We start from the raw sequence: 22,031 nt of genomic DNA, 5'->3' as shown, positions 1-22,031 counted from the left end.
GTGAGCTTGTGTGGCTTACCACTTCATGGCTGAGCTGTTGTTGCTCCTAGACGTTTCCACTTAACAATAGCAGCACTTACAGTCGATTGTGGCAGTTCTATCAGGGCAAAAATGTTATGACCTGACTTGTTGGAAAGATGGCATCCTATGACTGTGCCACGTTGAAAGTCACTGACTTCTTCAATAAGGCTGCCAATGTTTGTCTATGGAGATAGCATGGCTGTGTGCGCAATTTTTTTCAACCTGCCAGCAACAGCTGTGTCAGCTGAAAAAGCTGAATCCACTCATTTGAAGTGGTGTCCACATACTTGTGTATATATAGTGTATAGGCCTAGACCTACAATAATGAATATATATTTATAAAGAAAACGTGTATACATTTAGGAATTGCCTAAGTAATACAATTCAGTACAGTCTTAGTTTATGAGCATTATCCTGACATGACATGGGGCATAACATAGGCATAATGTAAACATTATTTGCAGACAAATTCCCTTAGGTTTGCTCTGTCCTCTGGTCATATAATGATCAACCACGAGTATTGATACTACACTGACAGTAAGGCCTGTATAATTATTGTCAGGTAATACCACTGTATCAGATATGATAAAATGAACATATTGTTAACCAATTTGTTGAACAATGTTAATACATTTATTAATATTACATTAAAAATAAAATCATATCAGGCGACATTTTGGTCTTATGACTATAGCGACCAACTCTTCCCTAGTAGCCTACTTCTTTGTTTAGCTTTCCCCGTCCTACAGGTCACCGAACCTGCGCATGATGTAGGCCCACTAGGATAATCAGCAGCACCTCCTTGTTCGCCCGGTGAATCTCGTGCGTCCCCAGCGTGCCATTGTGCTTCTGGAGCGTTTGAACTATGGCCATGATCACAGCGCCGATCTGTTCACGGAAGGGCTCCTCCTCTAATGTTTATTCTGATATATATGAAAAAACTCACTGTAATAGGGGTTTAAAAGGGTCAGATATTATTATAGACTATAAAGCGTATGAGAAAGATATGGAAAACAAAAACACAAGCCCAAGACTGACAGACCTTTTATACAGTAGGTGAATCATTTAGAATTTGTCACGTTGCATGTTTTTCTGTTGAATTTAAAGAGAACCACTAAAATAAACAAAGTTGATAAGATAAATGCTATAATTAATAATATCTTATATTGTCTATACAATATTATTATAATTACAATGTATTATTATTATCGTTATTAGTATTATTAGTATTATTATTATCACAAGTATACCATCCCTCCTCTTTCACCAAAGTCTTTATACAACAGTCCGAAGTTCATGAAAGTTGTGCTGCTGATAAGCAGAGCCAATAAAAGCAACAGCTCTGCAGTGTAAACACCGTCAGGTCTACCTGCTTCAGTTAGTCAGTGCAGCCTTCTTCTTATGATTTGCATAAAGGCCCCATCAGCCAGCCCACAAATTACCATGTTTTATATTCCTTGCCCTCCGAAAGCATCATGGCAAATTATATCACTCTTCTCAACTGGAAAGTGAACCAGATTCTCCGAGCAGGTGTCAGGAGTAGGGAATTCACATAAACACTGGAGCAGGAGAGGAGGGGAGAACGGACTTTTTTTGTATTTTCTAGATCTTTCTTCTCCCCAACCGTCCTTTCCCTTTTAGTTCAGAATATAACTTTTTTTAATGTTCTCTAAAATGGTGTCCAAGTTGACATCTCTCCAACAGGAGCTCTTGAGCGCCTTGTTAGATTCCGGAGTTACCAAAGATGTTCTGATCCAAGCGTTGGACGATATGGATCCTAGCCCGAATGGCTTTGGAGTTAAATTGGAGAATCTACAGATGTCTCCGCCAAGTTCTAAAATCAACGGAAATGATTCGAAGCCGGTATTTCTTACGTTGACCAATGGGCACAGTAAGGGCAAACTGTCGGGAGATGAGGGGTCCGAGGACGGGGACGATTTCGATACCCCACCTATACTGAAAGAACTCCAGTCACTTAACACCGAGGAAGCAGCGGAACAGAGGGAAGAAGTTGACCGAATATTAGCGTAAGTGAATAGAACTTTAAATGTTTAATTTCACACATTTAGGAATGTTCATTACCGAATGAATTGTGTAGGGTATAGGCTCGTAACCAAAACAATATTGTATTATTTATTTGGCTACTTATTTTAGATGTAGGTGTCATTTCAGTGCATTTAAAGCGTTTTATATTTACATTGTCTGGCAAGTTAGGACAACAATTAGGGCAAATTAAGACAACATTTACTGTTATCTGCCTGTTAAAGTTATTTCTTCCAGAATTAATTTTCAGACGCGTGGCCCATGAAAACTAGAGCCTACTTGCCTGACCGCAAAACTCAGAAGTGTATCTGCATTGTGTCTGTATTTTAGAATGATGACAAAATTAGTGTAAAAACGTATTTTAATTTACATATCAAGCGCCTGGCAATAGGTCTCAATGTTCCTTGTGTTATCAAATGAAAATAACGCGCCAATAGTACTTTTACTAATTATCCACACGGGTTATTATTTCTTCCCCTTAGCAAAATATAAACTTAACGAGATCTATTTATATTTATCTTACTCGATCTCTCTCGCTTAGATTATATCTGGCAATGGAAGATGAGAAAGTTAATTCACATCAACGTATTTGTTTATTACGTAGGATGCAATGTTGCACTACATATAGGCTCTAATAATAATAATAATAATAATAATGTTCTGGCGAAATATTGCAACATTTCTTAAAGCAAATATTATTTTGTTTTAGGAATGTAGTCTATAAAGGCCTTACTCTTTGTAAATGTTGTTATTGTCTTAATTTATCTTCTAAAAGCCATTTCTAAATGTTCATTCATTACGCTAGTAACATGATCAACTGGCCTGCAGAAAATCAAAACTAACCCACGTGTAGTTAAGTTATTATTAATTGTATTCTATAAATCATCAACTGAAAGATACACAGTGTCGTATGATTAGAGTGAATGGAGATCTGGTTATTCATTGTCGAAAGTTATAAACCAACATCTAAACCAACGTATAAACCCGCAGACTTAATTCTCCAAAACAAACAGTTGTGTGTAGATTTGCAACAATTACCAATGTGAAGTCCATACTTAATCTGAGATGACTGCGATGGTGTAGGCTAAGTAAGTGTAGTTTTACTGCAGTCTTTTGGAGCACGCTGCGCATATAGGCTAGGCCTTTTAAATAGTTTGAAATACATTTTCTTATCGACATAAAGCGTCCTATTGCGTTGTCATCGATGGGTGCAATTCAATTTATTATTGATATAATTGAAGCATTGGAATAATTCAGATGATTTTACCCCATGGGCAAATGTATTCTTCGATAATTAAATGCGATTTTGGATGGAAGCCCTGAACTGATCAATTTCTTCAATTTCTTATCAATGTATTATCAATTTCCTACATTTAACCAAACAACATGATTTTATTCTACCAAATCACTTATTTATTTGATTTGATTCACACTCGATTCTGGGATTATTCAGTCTGAATTTAATTAGGCCTATGGGCATATTGTCCAAATGGGAAAATGTAGGCTATAACGTTAGTGTGTAGGACTCAGCTGGCATAAAATTCTGCACTTCTAAACCAATGTACTCTAGGCCTATCCAATTCGTGGAGTTTAGATCATTTGATAGCCTAATTTGGTAACATTTGTAATATATTTCTGTATCCTATATCCTTGATATCTCACATTCGCTATGAAATATTGACGTTTCAAAAACTGTGGATCAGTTATAGGCCAAGGTCTAGGATTTAGATTTTCTAATTTCTCAGTTTTGCCTCTTAGCTACAGTAAAAACACTGAATTGAAAATAGGTCTGATTCTGAGTGTTTTCAGGTTATTGAATGTATTATGAAACCACCGGTGTTGGAAAAAGTACCCAATTATCATACTTGAGTAAAAGTAAAGATACTTTAATAGAAAATGACTCAAGTAAAAGTGAAAGTCACCCAGTAAAATACTACTTGAGTAAAAATCTTAAAGTATTTGGTTGTCAATATACTGAAGTATCAAAAGTAAATATAATTGCTCAAATATACTTAAGAGTAAAAGTACAAGTATAAATCGTTTCAAATTTCTTATTAAGCAAACCTTATTTTTTGGATTTTTTAAAAATGTAGTGCCAGGGGTACACTCCAACACTCAGACATCATTTACAAACAAAGTGTGTGTGTTTAGTGAGCCCTCCAGATCAGAGGCAGTAGGGATGACCAGGGAGGTTCTCTTTATAAGTGCGTGAATTGGACCATTTTCCTGTCCTGCTAAGCATTCAAAATGCTTTCGAGAGTACTTTTGGGTGTAAGGGAAAATGTATGGAGTAAAAAGTACATGATTTTATAATGATTAACAGTCATTTATTAACAATTGACCCAACCCCCCAAAACTTGGGGATAACATGGATAACATCAGGCGAAGAAGTCTAATAGAATAAACCAAGGGAAATAAATGCTTGTGCTGTAGCTAGGTGCTGTAGCTAGGTGCTGTAGCTAGGTGCTGTAGATAGGTGCTGCAGATAGGTGCTGTAGATAGGTGCTGTAGATAGGTGCTGTAGATAGGTGCTGTAGCTAGGTGCTGTAGCTAGGTGCTGTAGATATGTGCTGTAGATAGGTGCTGTAGCTAGGTGCTGTAGCTAGGTGCTGTAGATAGGTGCTGTAGATAGGTGCTGTAGATAGGTTAGGAACTTATTTAGCTGATGATTAGCAGTGCTATTAGTGTGAGTGCTAATGTAGCACCACAACCTATAGGCCATTATACACATAACACTATTCGGGTTCTAATAGAACAAATAACATGTATTTAGCAAGGTGAAGTGAATATTGTTGTATGTGTTTTATGTAACCGCAGTGAGGACCCCTGGCGTGCCGCTCGCATGATCAAAGGCTACATGCAACAGCACAACATACCACAACGTGAGGTGGTGGATGTAACCGGGCTAAATCAGTCTCACCTCTCACAGCACCTCAACAAAGGCACGCCCATGAAAACTCAGAAGCGAGCGGCGCTCTACACCTGGTATGTCAGGAAACAGCGGGAAGTTCTCAGACGTAAGTTAATATTTGAGTTTCTCACACAGCCTTCAATACAGTTAGAGGCACAGAGGTGTGTTGGCCTGGGCATCAGAATTCTAATGGCCATCCACAACACAATGTGCATGAAAATACATGTCATATCTCGGCTCTACATATGGTCAGAAACATATTCCAGTAAGCCTATGCCTCAAATGTGTCTGATTTATCATTATGGCCTAGGCTACATACTGTATTGTGCAATTGTCCCTCATTAAATTATGTCTTATTTCTTCTGATTGTGTTATTGGTTTATGGTCTCCATTCCCCCCAATACAATGTATTATGTGACATGAGATGTATCAATGTACCTTGTTCTTATTTTCCAGAATTCAACCAGGCAGTGCAAGGTTCTGACAGCAATATGACCGACAAAGGCAGTCAGGATCAGGTGCTGTTTTTCTTCCCAGAGTTCAACCCTCCTGGTCAGGGTATGGGGCAGCAAGGGGAGGAGGTGGGCTCTGAACCCTCCTGCAAGAAAATGAGACGGAACCGTTTTAAATGGGGGCCTGCATCCCAACAGATCCTCTACCAGGCCTATGAAAGACAGAAGAACCCCAGCAAAGAGGAGCGGGAGGCGCTGGTGGAGGAGTGCAACAGGTGAGGGGAGGAGGCTTTGGAGAATGAGAAAGTTGCACCTTTTTGATTGCGTCAAAAATGCCACCCTATTCCCTATTTAGTGCACTGGTGCCAATATGACTCTGGTCAAAAGTAGTGCACTATATAGGGAATAGGGTTACATTTGGGATATAGTTTTGTTTTCTCATTGAATAATTGAATGTTTGGCACATCTTATTTGATACTAACGCCATCATTACTGCAGCACATGGCCTTAGCTTAGAATGATTTTGACAGGTTTTAATGTCTCTCTTTGTTTACACTATCCAACCATCATTCCAATGCAACTATCATTATGTTTTCCCTTTGTTCTTTTCCATTGTATTCCATTGATAATATTTCAATCTCTCCTCCTATAGGGCTGAGTGTCTTCAGAGAGGGGTGTCTCCGTCTAAAGCGCATGGGCTGGGCTCTAACCTGGTCACTGAGGTACGGGTCTATAACTGGTTTGCCAACCGTCGTAAGGAGGAGGCCTTCCGTCAGAAGCTGGCGATGGACGCCTACCCCATTCCCACCCACAGCATGAACCCTCTCCTGTCTCACAGCCACAGCTCCCCACACCACCACAGCTCCCAGATCAGCGCATCCCCCCCTAGTAAGATGCAAGGTAGCGTCTCCACATCACATGCATACCACAGTACATTACTCAGCTATTATATCTAATATAATAATTCACAACAATGAAATCATTCAAATGTGGTCTTTCCTCTTGCTGTACCTGTCTCAGCCATGATCTGAGTCCATTTAATCACCATGGCATCTTGATCAGGGACATGTCATTGACAGTTAAAGAACAATGGTTGGCAAAAGATTTGGATGATTTTATTTCCATCCCCAAGCGAGAGTGAAAAGTGGCAAGAAAAACGGTTGATGACATCAGGGAGAGAGAAGAGAGAGGGCAAGTGATCAATAAGAGTGACTTAGGGAGCTGAGCAAATGTCATTGTTATTATGATCTTTAAAAACACACTGAGAACAATCCACATTGTACCTGCAATCTCCACTCCAAAGTCAGCAGGCAGGCAGGCAGGCAGGCAGGCAGGCAGGCAGGAGCAGGAGAGTGGCACAAAGAGCAGCAGTCCTGTGACAGGCCAGGGTCAGGGCAGGGTCACGGAGGGATTCGGCAGTAGCTGAACCTACAACCCCTACTTCCACATTCATAAAAGCATAAGGTCAGTCGGTTGCTTGTGACTTTTTGGGGGATCAACAAAGTTCCTGAAGTTGTAAATGGGAAATCCAATGAACTGACCGTTTGATATCATAATGCTGTTTGCACTCAGTGCAATTTAGCCGTCTACCTCCGCCTCTATAAGACATAAAATGGAGCTGATATCTTGGCATAGCATTATCCTCAGTGCCATCGCTCACCACCATAAAAACAATGATTGGAGAAACTCAATCAAAGCCTCGTGTTGTTCTTTCATGTTAGAACACGAGGTCAACTCTCTAGAACAACAAGCCGTTTGCCTCGGGTTGCTCTTTTACCTTTGGTTATACTGGGCCCATTAGCCCATGCTCTGTTTGCTTGGGGTTTTTCCCAGCACACCTGACCAAGCATTGACCTCAGGCTGCAAAGTGAGGAGGCAGGTTCAGTGGTAGGCTTGTGTGGAAATGAGGGAGAAGGGGCTGGTTGTAGAGAGGGAGAGGGTAAGGGTCAGAAGCAGAAGCTACTTTGCTCCCCCTAGTCCTCGGTTGCCTGCTTACAAGGTGTCCTGCCGACAGCATCGACTGTTTTTCACTGTCAGCCCCTGGCCTGACAATAGCACCCCAGCAGGTTGCCTCATCGTGTTGCTAGGCCACGGTCTGTATTATGCATGCTTGATGGACAATTAAAATCCTTGGCTACTACATCTCCCAGGCCTTCGATAAGGGGCTCCCCTGACTTCTCCTCTCTATACCCCAGCCTGGCAGGGGTCCCAGTTGTTTGTGGTGTATTAGAAGACTGCAGTGACTGTAACCTAGGTTATTTTATCTCAGCTGGGCCTTGGGGAGGGTCTGTTTTAAAGCCCTCCTTACCTTTATGGGGCGTCAGTATAGTGGCTGAGGGAGGCTGGGGCTGGGCGCTCTGCAGACCAGAGCAGCATGAGCTGTCCTCTGGGGTATTGGCTCTTTTCTGGCCAGACAGGACTGATGACCCCTTGTGCTCCAGTCTATAGAGAGGTGTGTGTGGGTAACCCCCCCTTCAGCTATCGCCACTACAATAGTTATGTGTGGGAGGTCACTAAAGTGTCACATCAAAGAAAACCTCTTACTCCTGGAGTTTTCATTGATTCTCTTACTTCTGTTGATAAAGGTGAGGTAACTTGATTGGCCAAAATGGGATACAAAGTGAAATAGTATTTTTTGGGGACAGACGAGGTTATTCTACTGTCAATGTTTGGCAAAAGACCAAACAAAACAAATGTATAGATCTCTTCTGTTACTAGTCACGTCTCAATATGTAAATAGGTGATGCACACATACTGTTGGTCTGATCGAACTGTTTCATCAGCTGAAGGATCTATTGTGTCTGAAGCCATGATACTTTTAGGGCCCCTTGGATCATTCACTTAACCATACAACCTGTGCTTTTATAGAAAAGATGAGAACAGGCAATTGGAATTCAACCCTGTTCTAATACAAGCGGATGCCAATGCGTGTGTCTGTGTGTTTTACCATACTTCATGGGAAAAGGATGTCGTGACCATACTGTTGTGTTGTTTATAGTTGTCAGGTTTATTTCTTTGAAAGAAGTGGAGGGTGCTCAACCAATGTGAGTCGAGGTGCAACCTAAAAATGTGATTATCATTGAAAAAGAAAAGGCGAAACGCTCGCTGACCATGAAAAAGTCATTGTTTAATTTTAAATTAAAAGATGAACATTTCGGCCACTTTGAGGGTGAATCTGAAAGCTGAGCATGGGGAGCAAGTTTCATACATCTCGCAACAAAGTATAGAGGTGGGAGGCTTTTCTTTTTTGTTGCTTCTGTCTAGGTTCTAAATAGGACTTCCCTTTATGTTGACCTGCATCAAAGTTGAGATAGAAACGTTGATGGGCCAATCAGCACAGATAATTCAGCAACAGTAGCATCTTTTTCACCAGAATGTGCTAAGAGATTGAATTGAATGCCTGATAACCTGCTGATATCTCGTTTTTCTGAAGACTATTCCCTCCTCTCACACGGCAAAGCCTGCTAATTCAGGAATCTCCAACCTAATCTGACGCACTGGAAAGGTTTTAGCTGTAAGATTAAGACGGCAGTGAGGAGAGTGTGGTTCAATACCTGGTAGACTGGTGTGATGGGCACGTTCTATTCATTTGGTAATCCTCTGAAAACAGTGTGATTTGATTTAACAACAGTGAGAGTAAAACACCATATATTATAGGAGGGAAAAACAGTGAGCAGGTTGTGTTGCCTCAATACCTTGTGTCACCCCAGGCTATGTGGGAGTTGGCCTGGCCGAGGGATAGAGAGGCAATGCCCTATGCCTGGCCCTGCTCTGTCCACTGGGAGCCCCAGCCTGGTCAGAGAGGTACAAAGGCCTGCTACGTCCTGCAGAGACCCGGGAGGTCTCTCATATGCACTGGAGTTACAATTACCAGTGCCTGAGGATGGGGAGAGAGGCTTTGATATTACATGGGTCACATAGAGCACTGAAGCCTTTTAAGCCTGCTGCAACTCCCTGCTGCCTACACTATCACTCCCCTTCGCAGGGTTCTCACCCTCCCCCTGGTCTACTTCTAGTCTCCCCTGGTCCAATACTCAGGGTGCTGGGGTATTGGGGTTGATTTAGCTCGAACAATATTTAAGATGACAATTTAGAGAGTGATAGAGGGGAGATAGCTACCTTTTTTAGAATGTAAATAAGAGCAGATGTGGGACACAGTCTGAAACTGGTCAAATGTCTTGCAGCCAAAAGTACAGTAGTTGTTTCAATTTTGAGTTTTTTGTTTCTGCAATATAATGTTATCCTGAAGAAGAAAGATTTCTTCATCTCAAGCTATATTGACAGCATCTTTATAATATCGCAATAACACTGCTGGCCGCCCCACTGGTGTCCCAGAATAGGAGCCCTTCTCCTCCTTCCAAATGACCAATAGCCTCACACCAACTAGACGACGGAAGCCTTCCTTAATGGGATTAGGGTTCCCTGCAGCCACAATTACTGCCTGACACAGGGAGACAAAACTGGCTTGAATAGCACCTCACTCCCTTGACACTTTACAGGTTGCCCAGCTTGGAGATAAATGCCTGTTTATGAGTCCTCTGCCATTGTGAGGCTATGGTGGTTATGGGCCCAATGGAGTGCATTATTGTCCTGTAGCAGTGTTAACAAGACACAGTGGAGTGCTGTGGGGTTGCTAGTGTGTTGTTCAGGACAATATGAGGTCTGTCTGTGGTTCTATTGTGGCCTGCCTGGACAGACTGGACAACATGTTAGTTGTTAGTGGATGAAATACAGTCAAGATGAAAATTATCAATTCTTTGGTCTGATTTAGTTGTATTCCCCCAGGCAGTAGATCATGTTTTTGCTAAGGATAAACTTTATTTTGGGTGAGATACGATCTTCCATTATTTTATGGCAGACATATGGTGCTTGGTGTCCCCGGTCTGTGACTGCCTGTGACAGTCTGTGACTGTCTGTGACTATCTGGGACAGTGGCAGCCAGGGCACTCAGTGTGACATGCGTGGGTCAGGGACAGAGGGCCCAGGGAAGATCTGGGATCTGAGAGTAAACACTGTCCCAAATGGCACCCTATTCCCTACATAGTGCACTACTATGGGCCCTGGTCTAAAATAGTGCACTATATAGGGAAAAGGGTGCCATTTGAGACTGGCCCAGTGTCACAGCCCACTGCTCTGCTCTGCAGGGGGGAGGGAGGGAGACTCTGTGTGAGACTGAGACTACAGGATAAGAATGTGTTTGACATTGGTTGTAATTGTGTAATGTTTGCTCTGTTGGTATCAAAGGGGGCCAGGATTGGCAAACATCCATTTGACAGGAGGAGAGCAGCATTCCTTTGGCCCCCGGAGGTGGGAGACAACAAGGGGTCTAGACACGGGATTAAGAGATGGGTCATTCAGTGATGTCACATAATTCAGTGACTAAGTGTTTGGACAGTGGAAGGATAGGTGAGAACATGACAGGGTTCCCTATTGATGACATACTGTACGTAGAAGGCATTTCTTCACTTCCATACCTCTACCTGGGCACAGAGAGATCCTTTCCATGCTGGGTAGGAATCACTATGCTGCCATATTTATAGACCTATCCAAGGCCTTTGATACTGTCAACCATCCCCTACTCATTTAAAGGTTGTCTGAAATGGTCCTCGGCCAGGTGTCTTGCAAGTGGTTTGGGAACTATCTGCCAGACATAATACAATGTGTGCTTTCTGATGGTGTCAAGGAACCTCGATATTTATAAAGGTGTTTGTCATGGGTCGATTTTGGGACCTGTCCTCTTTACTATTTATATAAATAATATTGGTCTATCTGAAAAAACCTGTAACATTGATCTGTATGCAGATGACACTGTTATGCACGCTATTGCCCTACGGCTGACTAGGCTATGTTGGAGCTGCAATCTGATTTTGTTGCCTGGCACAAAGCCCTTGATGATTTAAAATTTGTACTTAATGCAGGAAAAACGAAAGGTTTGCTGCTTTCTAATTCTCATAGAAGTACTTCAGATGGCTTACACATTTATGCATTGGCTGGTTCTTTCATCGAGCAGGTTCCCGACTATAAATATATGGCCTTTTGGATTGACAATAATTTGACATTTAAAAAACATACAGATGAGCTAGGCAAGAAGCTGAGGTGTAAAGTAGGCTTCTTTTAAAGAAACAGATCATACCTCTCCCTAAACAGCAGGAAGCAGATTGTAGTCAACTTGCCTGCCAGTTCTTGACTATGGAGACACCATTTATCAGAATGCAACAGCCAGTACTCTTAAACTTTTGGAGGCCATCTACCATAGTGCCCTTTGCTTTATCACATGACAGTTTTAACACGCATTACTGCATCCTGTATCAAAAGGTTGACTGGTCCTCATTAAAGTTCATTACACCCTTTTTGTTTAAAAGATCTACTACACAAGCTTCCGACCTAACTCACTTCACTGTTAAAATACAAAACATGAGACACCAAATCCGTTCACAGGGATGGTTACCTTTCAAGTTTCCTCTAGTACGCACCGATCTAGGTAAATCTGCTTTCAGTTTTAGTGCCCCACATTTTTTTGGTATAGCCTACAAAACTCCCTACATTTTGACTCTCTGGTGCCTCTAAGGCAGTTTAGGACTTGAATGTTGAATGAATTTAATTGCAACTGTCGGAATTGAATTGCAACTGTTTGAAACAAATGTAAATAATTGTATTTGTGATGTTTGAAGCTGTAGTGTTGATTCTCTAATTTGTAGTTTATTTTGTTTTTATTGATGATGTTTTGTTTATTGTATTGTTGTCCTCCGGGTACCATTGTAAATGAGACCCTGGTCTCAATGGGTTCCCCTGAATAAAAAATTGGTGCATGAGTTCATAAAGTCTAGGACTGGGGTTATGGGGGGCTGGTGTACGGTGTATTGTAAACACTGAATGGCCTTGGCTGAGCTGGGCTGATAGCACCAGTGGAGGGGTCAGTGTGTTTGTTTGCTCTGCTCTCCCTGTCTGAGTCAAAGAGCAGGTGAGTTTGGTGGGTTGGAGCGACTGCTTGGACACAGCACACTTAGTCATACTGAGAGGCCTGCTACTGTATCTCTCTGCCCTATATACTGTTATCCTGTGTGACACAGATGTTGTTAGGTCAAGAAACAAACTCTCAATCTAACAATCTCTCAATTTCTCTCACTCTTTCTCTCCGTCTCCTTCTCTCCCTTCCCCTCCATCCCTCTCTCTCTCTCTCCCTCCCTCACTCTATTCCCCTCCATCCCCCCCTCTCTCTCTCTCTCTCTCATTCCCTCTCTCTCTTCCCCTCCCTCCCCCTCTCTCTCTCATTCCCTCTCTCTTCCCCTCCCTCACTCCCCCCCCCCCCCCCCTCTCTCTCTCTCTCTCTCTCTCTCTCTCTCTCTCTTTCCCTCCCCCTCTTTCCCCCTCTCTCTCTCTCTTTCCCTCTCTCTCTTCCCCTCCCTCCCCCTCTCTCTCTCTCTCTCTCTTTCCCTCTCCCTCTCTCACCAGTGCGGTACAGCCAACAGGGACCCGGTGAGGTCAGCTCCTCGACGACCATCAGTCACCACGGCAGCATGGCGACCAGCCAGTCGGTGTTACAGCAGGTGTCTCCGGGCAGCTTGGACCCCAGCCACAGTCTGCTGTCACCTGACGCCAAGATGGTGAGTAACACACCTGGGCCCTCCTAGCCTCTGATTAGATAAGGACCAGGACTGCGTTTAACATGAGGTACGTTCCAAATGGCACCCTATTCCCTCTGTACTGCATTACTTTTGACCAGAGTCCTATGGGCCCTGGTCAAAAGTAGTGCACTATATAAGGCAATGGGGTGACATTTGGAACGCAACCATAGACATATAAAGCAGGTCCCTGAGCCAGACTCCCATGGAACAGTCTGTAGGGAACAACAGTTAGAGCATTGTGCTGCTCTCAGTGGAAAGTGGAGACAGGTGGCAGGCCATGGCTGAGGCCTAACATACAGTACAGCCTTCACCACCAAAGTCAACTGGGCAGGTCCAGAGCTGAGCCAATATACTTGACAAAGAAACATTCTGAGCGTATTGATTAAATGCCCTATAAAGAGAAGTGGAGGGTGGAGCGCTCAGCACTGCTTGCTCTGCCATGGAAATGACGACAGCACTTGATTATGTTCAATGTTTTTTCTACATTCAGAAAAGGGAGCTAGAGGGGAGAAACTCAGCCCTCTGTCCTATTCCAATATTTGATTGGTGAAAGCGAAACTTGGCCAGTACCGTACATTCAGACATTTCTAACTCTTGAACGCTGGTCCCAAAAAACGATGATATCGTATTCTTAGGATCAGAATAATAACGATATTATGGCACTAACCAGATTTGTGTTGTTTAAATCCAACAAAGTTGAACATCACAATATTTATTTAGTGAGAATATCCCTGATGATTCATAGTGCATTTATCATCCTCTCCTGTCAGTAGGAAGTTCGATTTTCGAAGGGAGAGCCGGTCAGTATACTGTGGAAAAGGTCAGAGCAGACAGGTTGTTATCTATGGGTACCGTACAGATGACTGTCTAAGTCCCAAATGGAACCCTAATCCCTATATAGTGCACTACTTTTAACCAAGGCCGATAGGGCTTTGGTCAAAAGTAGTGGACTATATAGGGAATATAGTGCCATTTGAGACAAATCCACTGTCTGACCATCCCCTCCTCTCAGAGCAGCTGGCAGGAAATGTGAAAACAGTTGCGTGCATGAACACACACACACCCACACGCGCACACACACACATGCATACACACTACTACCTTCAATCTGTGCTTTTACGCTTCATTATTGGATTATTTTGAATTTATTTTCTCCTCATTATTTGCTCGCTGTAGATGACTGGAGTTACACAAGCACAGTGTTAGACAAAAGCAGCAGAACTAACTCAACATTTATCTGTGTGAGCTGCATTGCTGAGAACATTTGGTTTCACTTCTAAAGTGATCGCCATGCTTTACTATATTACTGATTTAACCATCCTTATATCTAGTTAGCATGTTAGATTTAGGATATTGCCAGTACATGACTTCATTCTTGGTCCAGAATGGTATCACTAAGTTTCTTAGTGTGTCTCTCTCTCTAGATGTCTGCGTCAGGTGGAGGCCTGCCACCTGTGAGCACGCTGACCAACATCCACAACTCCCACCACACACACCAGCAGACACAGAACCTCATCATGCCTCTCTCTGGAGTCATGACCATCGCACAGAGTGAGTCAACCAACCAATCAACCAACCAGCCAGTGCTCTGTATTCCCCATGTCTCCACAAATGATTCTCTTACTGTAATAACTGCCCATTTATTCTCCTCTCTTTATGCACATATTCTCGTATGACCTCTATGTTCGTATGTACACAATGGTAGAGCTCCAATTGGCACCTGAATCACTACATAGTGCAATAATGTTAACCAGGCCCCATAGGGGTCAAAAGTAATGCACTGCATTGCAAATATAGTCATGCTTGTATTGTTATGCTTTTGATATGAGCCAAATAACTTAAGTTCTATGTGGTTGTAGGTCTGAACACGTCGCAGTCCCAGTCAGTGCCGGTGATCAACAGCGTGGCGGGGAGCCTTGCAGCGCTGCAGCCGGTGCAGTTCTCCCAGCAGCTCCACAGTCCCCACCAGCATGGCCTGATGCAGCAGTCCCCCAGCCACATGAACCAGCAGCCCTTCATGGCCACCGTGACTCATTCACACAGTCAGTACCTGCCTCTTAGTAAGCACTAAACGGTTGCTAATGCCATGTCATAGATGGGATATAATGCCAATATAGCCTTGTCCCAGATATTTGTCGGCTGTCTTGCCAGCACCTTCTCACTGATTGACACGCCATGTTTAGCATGACAATTCCATAAGGAGTTGGCAAGAGAGCTTAAAACAACATTTCAGCATGTACAGATGTAGCCTAATCCTAACCCTAATCCTAACCCTAATCCTAACCCTAATCCTAAACCTATTGCTAACCCATTAATAAAGGTGAATCTATTGGGGTAAAATTAACAATGAGACGTTCTCTCTATGTCTTTGTCTTTGGCAGTGTACCCTCATAAGCAGGAGCCACCGCAGTATTCCCACCAGTCACGGTTTCCCTCAGCCATGGTTGTGACAGACGCCAACAGCCTCAGTACTCTTAGCTCCATGTCATCCAGCAAACAGGTCAGTCAATAACATGACTCAGTCTCACCTAACACAGGCCACAATCAGGCCCCTCCCCCATGGCCCTGGCCCTGACTCAGTCAATACAGTCTCCCCTCTCTGTCTGTCCTCAGTATCTGTCCTCAGTGTCTGTCCTCAGTGTCTGTACATCTGCGATATTTGACCTCTCTGTGTATTAGAGCATGTGCATGTATAATGTTAGTAATAATCACTTTTGCTACTCTCTGGGGGATGTTTGCATAAATTGCGGTCATAAGCTGCATTTAAACTAAAATAGCTTGTTCTAAATGTAAGTTGGAAAGCTTTGAGGCTTTGTACTGTATCTTGTGCAAGCCTCCCATTAGAGATCTGATTGATCCATTTCTTTATCTACTAACACACCAAATCTTCCTCTCAACCGACACACAACCCCCTCCCCAAACTGAGCACTCACTAACAGTAGGCTGATAGACTAGGATAGATATGGTAGGCTGACAGACTAGGATACATACAGTAGGCTGATAGACTAGGATAGATACAGTAGACTGACAGACTAGGATAGATACGGTAGGCGGATAAACTAGGATAGATACAGTAGGCTGACAGACTAGGATAGATACAGTAGGCTGACAGACTAGGATAGATACAGCAGGCTGATAGACTAGGATAGATACGGTAGACTGATAGACTAGGATAGATACAGTAGGCTGATAGACAAGGATAGATACAGTAGGTTGATAAACTAGGATAGATACAGTAGGCTGATAGACTAGGATAAATACAGCAGGCTGACAGTCTAGGATAGATACAGTAGGCTGATAGACTAGGAAAAATACAGCAGGCTGATAGAATAGGATAGATACGGTAGGCTGATAGACTAGGATAGATACGGCAGGCTGATAGACTAGGATAAATACAGCAGGCTGACAGACTAGGATAGATACAGTAGGCTGATAGACTAGGAGAAATACAGCAGGCTGATAGAATAGGATAGATACGGTAGGCTGACAGACGGATAGATACAGTAGGCTGACAGACTAGGATAAATACAGCAGGCTGACAGACTAGGATAAATACAGCAGGCTGATAGACTAGGATAGATACAGTAGGCTGATAGACTAGGATAGATACAGTAGGCTGATAGACAAGGATAGATACAGTAGGTTGATAAACTAGGATAGATACAGCAGGCTGACAGACTAGGATAGATACAGTAGGCTGATAGACTAGGATAGATACAGTAGGTTGATAAACTAGGATAGATACAGTAGGCTGATAGACTAGGATAAATACAGCAGGCTGATAGAATAGGATAGATGTGGTAGGCTGATAGACTAGGATAGATATGGTAGGCTGATCGACTAGGAAAAATACAACAGGCTGATAGACTAGGATAGATACGGTAGGCTGATAGACTAGGATAGATACAGCAGGCTGATATACTAGGATAGATACAGTAGGTTGATAAACTAGGATAGATACAGTAGGCTGATCGACTAGGAAAAATACAGCAGGCTGATAGACTAGGATAGATACGGTAGGCTGATAGACTAGGATAGATACAGCAGGCTGATATACTAGGATAGATACAGTAGGTTGATAAACTAGGATAGATACAGTAGGCTGATCGACTAGGAAAAATACAGCAGGCTGATAGACTAGGATAGATACGGTAGGCTGATAGACTAGGATAGATACAGCAGGCTGATATACTAGGATAGATACGGTAGACTGATAGACTAGGATAGATACGGTAGACTGATAGACTAGGATAGATACAGTAGGGCTATGTCTGAAATTGCATCTTATTCCCTATTTAGTGCACTACTTTTGACCAGTGCCCATAGGGCTCATGGCAAAAGTTGTGCAATATGTAGGGAATAGGGTTCCTTTTGGAACACACACTAGGTGTGTGAGTTGTGATTGTGTGTTGACTTGTTTAATCCCTGTTACATTAGGATTCTACCGTAAACAAGATGGTGCAACTGGGGGGTCTCTCCTGGGTAAATACTATTTTCTTAGTACGGTCACTTAATAAAATCACTTAGTTTTAGCCTGAGTGCCAGTCTGTTTGTGCCATCATGCCAACTATGTTTGTCTTGAAAATTACAGCAATGGAGTTGGCAAGAGCACAAACTGATCTGGGACCAGGCTAACTTAGTTTAACTGGACTGGCACAGTGAATTCGTCCAAATGGGATGTGTTGTTGTCCCAAAGCCAAGAACATTCGAATGAATATTTGTGTGCAATATACCATATTTTGCATAGTACATGTGTGTGCTTTCCATTACTTTATAGGCATAAATTAATGTTTATACAGACTGATACAGGAACCTTAACTCACACAATCAAGACACACTACCTTTCTTATGCTTGTAAAGTCAATGACTGCCAATATGAGATCAGACCAATGAGATTTGGATTAATACAACCTGTATTTATTTACTTAACGGTTTCACAGCTAATGTTTTGCCTGGCTCTGCCTTTGATGCTGTGTTTGACGCTAGTACTCAGTTCACTCTGATTTTGTCAGAGCATGTGGACTACAAATCTCAATCATTGGCCCAAGGAGTCGGGTGTATGGATACTCCTCAGAATTCCTATTTCCTTTGAAAGGCTGGACCAATCAATCACCTGGGCCCTCATCCTGAACTTAAATTGATTAACGATGCCTCCTTTCGCTTTCCTCTCCATTGGGGAGAGAGCAGGCTGGTCAATCCCTGGCCAGACCTAGTCCCCTGATCAGGAAATGAACCCCACTGTTAATCAAAGTTCAGGAGGCTTGTGTCCTGCTACTTACTTCCCTGCTATTGTGGGGGGTGGTCTATTGTGGGGGGGGGGTCTTTTTTGTAATTACAGCTCTTCCTCTTTCCTACTTCTCCCTGGTCTCAGTGATCGCTCTAGCTTGAAATGCCTTCCTCGGTGCTTTGCTTTCACACGCTCAATTTCCCACGCTGCCTGAGACAGAGCACTTTATGTCGCCCGGCCGCAGCACTGTCACTGCTCATTGGGTTGATGGGCTGAGATGTCTCGCACAGGACAACATTCTGGCAGATGCTCCGATTGGCTTGAAAGCTACCTGTCCCCTTGATAGAGTGGTTAAACTAGATACTGACTGGCTGCCTTTGGTTTGATATATATGTAGGACCCATTGTTCTACATTGACCCTGTGTAATGTGTTGAGTAACGAGACCTAAGACGGCCATCAGTAATGTTTTTTCAGAGCAATGCAAATAAACCTCAACATATTAGTTTCTAGTTTTGAGCTATGCTTTAATGGTATCATGGTATACTTGTAGCTTTATAGGTGGACCAGCAATTAAACCAGACAGCGTTTAGACAGCTATTAGCTAGCAGGCTCTTCCAGGCTGCCTCTCCTCTTATCAGGCCTTTATTTGGACTGGGTGGTGCAGAGAGACCAGTAGGCTCTTCTCATGACATGACCAACATGCTGAGGCTTTATAACTCTCGTATTTGCTGAGGACCCCCCTCTCCTCCCACCCCATGTTAAACTCACCTCCACTTAGAGCACAGTGTCTAAAGACTGTGGTCTGAGCAGCTGGCCACCTTTATCAGGTAGGGCTGTTTGCTGGTCAACTGCCTCCACCCCTTGAGAGAAAGGAAAAAATAAATTCCACAAACAATCTCCAAAAGGCCATTTGAATGTAACAAGGCTTTTCAGAGTGAAGCGGAAGAAGAATGTGGAATGTATTTGGTCAGGTGTGGCGTAGGTAGGCCGTTTACATCCAATCTGAATCTGATACCCAGGGGACTTTAGAAATGGGACCTATTTTCATGACACCACATATTAAATACATCCTCACCAGAAAATGGTTCTTGTGTTTTTGAATAGATTTTCTTAATTTATTTGTGTGATGTGCTCACTCTGATGTTTGTTTCCCCTTTCTCTCGCTCTCTCTTTTTGCAGTGTCCTCTTCAAGCCTGGTGAGAGTACGCACCTGACTTCCTTGGTGCCTAGCAACAGGAGCACATTTTTCCACCCTCTCACTGTGGTAACTGTGACAACTCCTAATAACTGGCAACAGCGCACTGGACAATGAGTCAGTCAATAAATCCAGAGTGGCGGCGGTGGAGGGCGGGAGGAGTGAGAGATGGGGAGAGAAACGAACACTGCAGGTTTGCATTAATAGACACCCAAATGAAGGGAGGAGAAACTGAATTTCCTCTGACATACAGAGGATCAACAAGGATGTATGATTTTTCACTACAACCAATTTTGTGAAAACAGTATTCATTTCTCTAACAAAACAAATGGATCTTCACATTATGCCTGACACACTGTGGTATGTAAGAATAAGACTGGTGGAGTGGATGTCCATGAAGAACTAACATGATACTGTGATGCGATGTGGAAAGATGAAGATATATGGATGCTGAGTTGAGAGGACACAATCTGCCTCAGTCGGCACAGCTATGTTGGGCTGTGGTGGGGAAGGAGTGTATGGGGGACTGGGTGATTCCATCTGGCCCAGTGCCCACTCATAATGGCAGATCTGAATAATCTGATCCCCACTATACTGTATATTATCAACGTCCATGCACCACTATCAGAACTACTGGATGACAATCATATTAGCCTTGTCCTGAGCAACTGTATAGGTTTTTGTAGATAGATATTTCATATACCATATACCTGTTCTGTTTGAAGGAGTCTTCCATATTGGTTTTTCATAATGTGATTTTCTGTACTGAACAGTCAATAGTGCCAATAATTATAACTTTGTTTATGTGTCTAAAGGATTTCAACCTTTGTTATTCCCCAACACGGGGGAAATATAATAGACAATATATTTGTATTTTTTATTTGGTTCCATTTTTAAACTGTGATTGAAAGATATGACAATCTTTAGAATTTTGAAGGACTATGCAATGTGGATATGAAGTGCATATGAAGCCTCAGAAGACTGAAACGTGTACAGTACTCCACACTTAGACAGAGGAATTTATGAGACGCATCCTTACTCTATGAACTTAGTGACCCTCATGTTGCTTCTGTTGTCAGAGCTGCCCGCAACACGACACAAAACCTTACACCAAAGTTTTATTTCGTTTTTATATACATGTACAGTAGATCCTGTATATACAGTAGCCAGAAATTCAGTTGGACACTTTGGGTGTTTTTCTTTCACCCATTTCCCATGTTTCGTTCTGAAGAGAGAGTCAGCGTGCCATGACATCATAAACAAAGTCTGCCTTGTGTGAGGGTTGACTGAAATATTCACTGTATGCCTTCAAACCTAGTTATAGCTTTGTCCCAAACCCTATTCCCTATATAATCCACTATTTTCGGTAAAAAAGTTTTGCACAAAATAGGAATAGGGTGCCATTTAGGATGCACACATAGTCCCAATCCCTTGCCTGCCTGCCTGCCTTCCTGGGGGACCTTTCTCTGACTGATGTTTGCTCATAGGGTTCAGGTGAACTTCAGAAATGGGACTTTAGCCTTCTCAGGCTCCATCCCCTCTCCTTCCACTTCCTCATTCCCAACGTTTCCTCATTTAAAGACACATATGGAATTGGAGCGTTTTAAAATCATATATTCTCCTTCATAAATCATATAATCATAATGACAATATTTACAAGTATTTGCAAGCAAAACAGTGATATGGGTCTTGTAATTTGTGAAGGGGTAGAAGATGAAAGCACCTCTTGTTGTGACAGCAACCGTTGTAATCAGGTTGGATTCCACAGCGGTTAAGGAATGTTATGGAGAGTTGGACACCCAGCCACACAAACAATATTAGTTACTTTTGCAATCCCAATCCACCAGGGGGGTCCAGAAAAACAACCACAGGTTACAAACAATCAGGTTTTTATCATGAGTATTTGTGTAGCCTGCATTTGACTGTCTGTTTGTTTTCTGAATAATTATTTTTATATTATATTTTCTAAATGGAAGTCATACCCTCTCCACCTCCATATTCTGGTGTAGGCACACACAGACTCCCTTTCAATAGGTCACTACCTTGTTATTATTGTGTACTACCTTGTTTCAATCTGTTGTAAACATCCCACTGCCATCTAACCAGAGGGCATGCAGGGCCACTTTCAACTGTAGATGACAGACAAAGTGATTTTCTCTTTGATGTATTATTTTTGTATTAAATGGAAATCAATCTTTTAAAATCATTATTTATACTTTCTGAGAAAATGTTGATATTCAAGTAAAGCTTTTTTTCAAAATGAATGAATCAGTGTTGGTCAGTGTTTTCTGTTTTCGTGTGTATTAACAGAAAGGTTATATTTTTTGATGATATAATAACCCACTGGGCACAGACATCAGTTCAACGTCTAGTTTTGATTTACATTTGGTTGAGTTGTAAACTAACCTGAAATCAACAAACTATTTCACCGATGTCATTGGATTTAGGTTAAAAGTTGTGTGAAAAAAGACTAAATTCCCTTAAGTTGATTAGTTTTTTCTAATGCAATTAGTTTTCCACAATGATTCAATGTCATCAAATGCCCTTTTTGTTAAA

At 42.4% G+C, this 22,031-nt stretch overlaps 1 protein-coding gene across 5 annotated transcripts; it reads left to right on the top strand.

The window, feature by feature from the left end:
* The first annotated feature begins 1,352 nt into the window (after window positions 1-1,352).
* On the top strand, window positions 1,353-21,739 carry hnf1ba (HNF1 homeobox Ba). 5 transcript variants are annotated; one of them, XM_029715266.1, is made up of 10 exons: window positions 1,353-2,048; window positions 4,882-5,081; window positions 5,432-5,702; window positions 6,080-6,315; window positions 12,880-13,031; window positions 14,477-14,603; window positions 14,912-15,112; window positions 15,434-15,552; window positions 17,490-17,534; window positions 19,460-21,739. In XM_029715266.1, exons 1-10 carry the CDS (start codon window positions 1,684-1,686, stop codon window positions 19,478-19,480), a joined length of 1,737 nt encoding a protein of 578 aa, XP_029571126.1. In that variant the 5' UTR covers window positions 1,353-1,683; the 3' UTR covers window positions 19,481-21,739. The 5 variants fall into 5 exon arrangements, with proteins under 5 accessions (XP_029571126.1, XP_029571125.1, XP_029571129.1 ...); XM_029715265.1 differs by having other exon boundaries at window positions 1,354-2,048; window positions 6,080-6,327; XM_029715267.1 differs by having other exon boundaries at window positions 1,355-2,048; window positions 6,080-6,327; window positions 14,912-15,094.
* Window positions 21,740-22,031: the final 292 nt, after the last annotated feature.

Source organism: Salmo trutta, chromosome 26 (assembly GCF_901001165.1).
Source record: "Salmo trutta chromosome 26, fSalTru1.1, whole genome shotgun sequence".
Taxonomy (NCBI): domain Eukaryota; kingdom Metazoa; phylum Chordata; class Actinopteri; order Salmoniformes; family Salmonidae; genus Salmo; species Salmo trutta.
Note: the sequence above shows the minus strand (reverse complement) of the source record. Positions and strands in the feature narration are given on the sequence as shown.

Bases quoted from the DNA above. Each gene is read 5' to 3' on its own strand.
- hnf1ba (XM_029715265.1), top strand. From the start codon at position 1,684: ATGTTCTCTAAAATGGTGTCCAAGTTGACATCTCTCCAACAGGAGCTC. The intron at 15,553-17,489 runs GTCAGTCAATAA...CTGTTACATTAG, and splicing joins CCATGTCATCCAGCAAACAG to GATTCTACCGTAAACAAGAT. The intron at 17,535-19,459 runs GTAAATACTATT...CTCTTTTTGCAG, and splicing joins AACTGGGGGGTCTCTCCTGG to TGTCCTCTTCAAGCCTGGTG.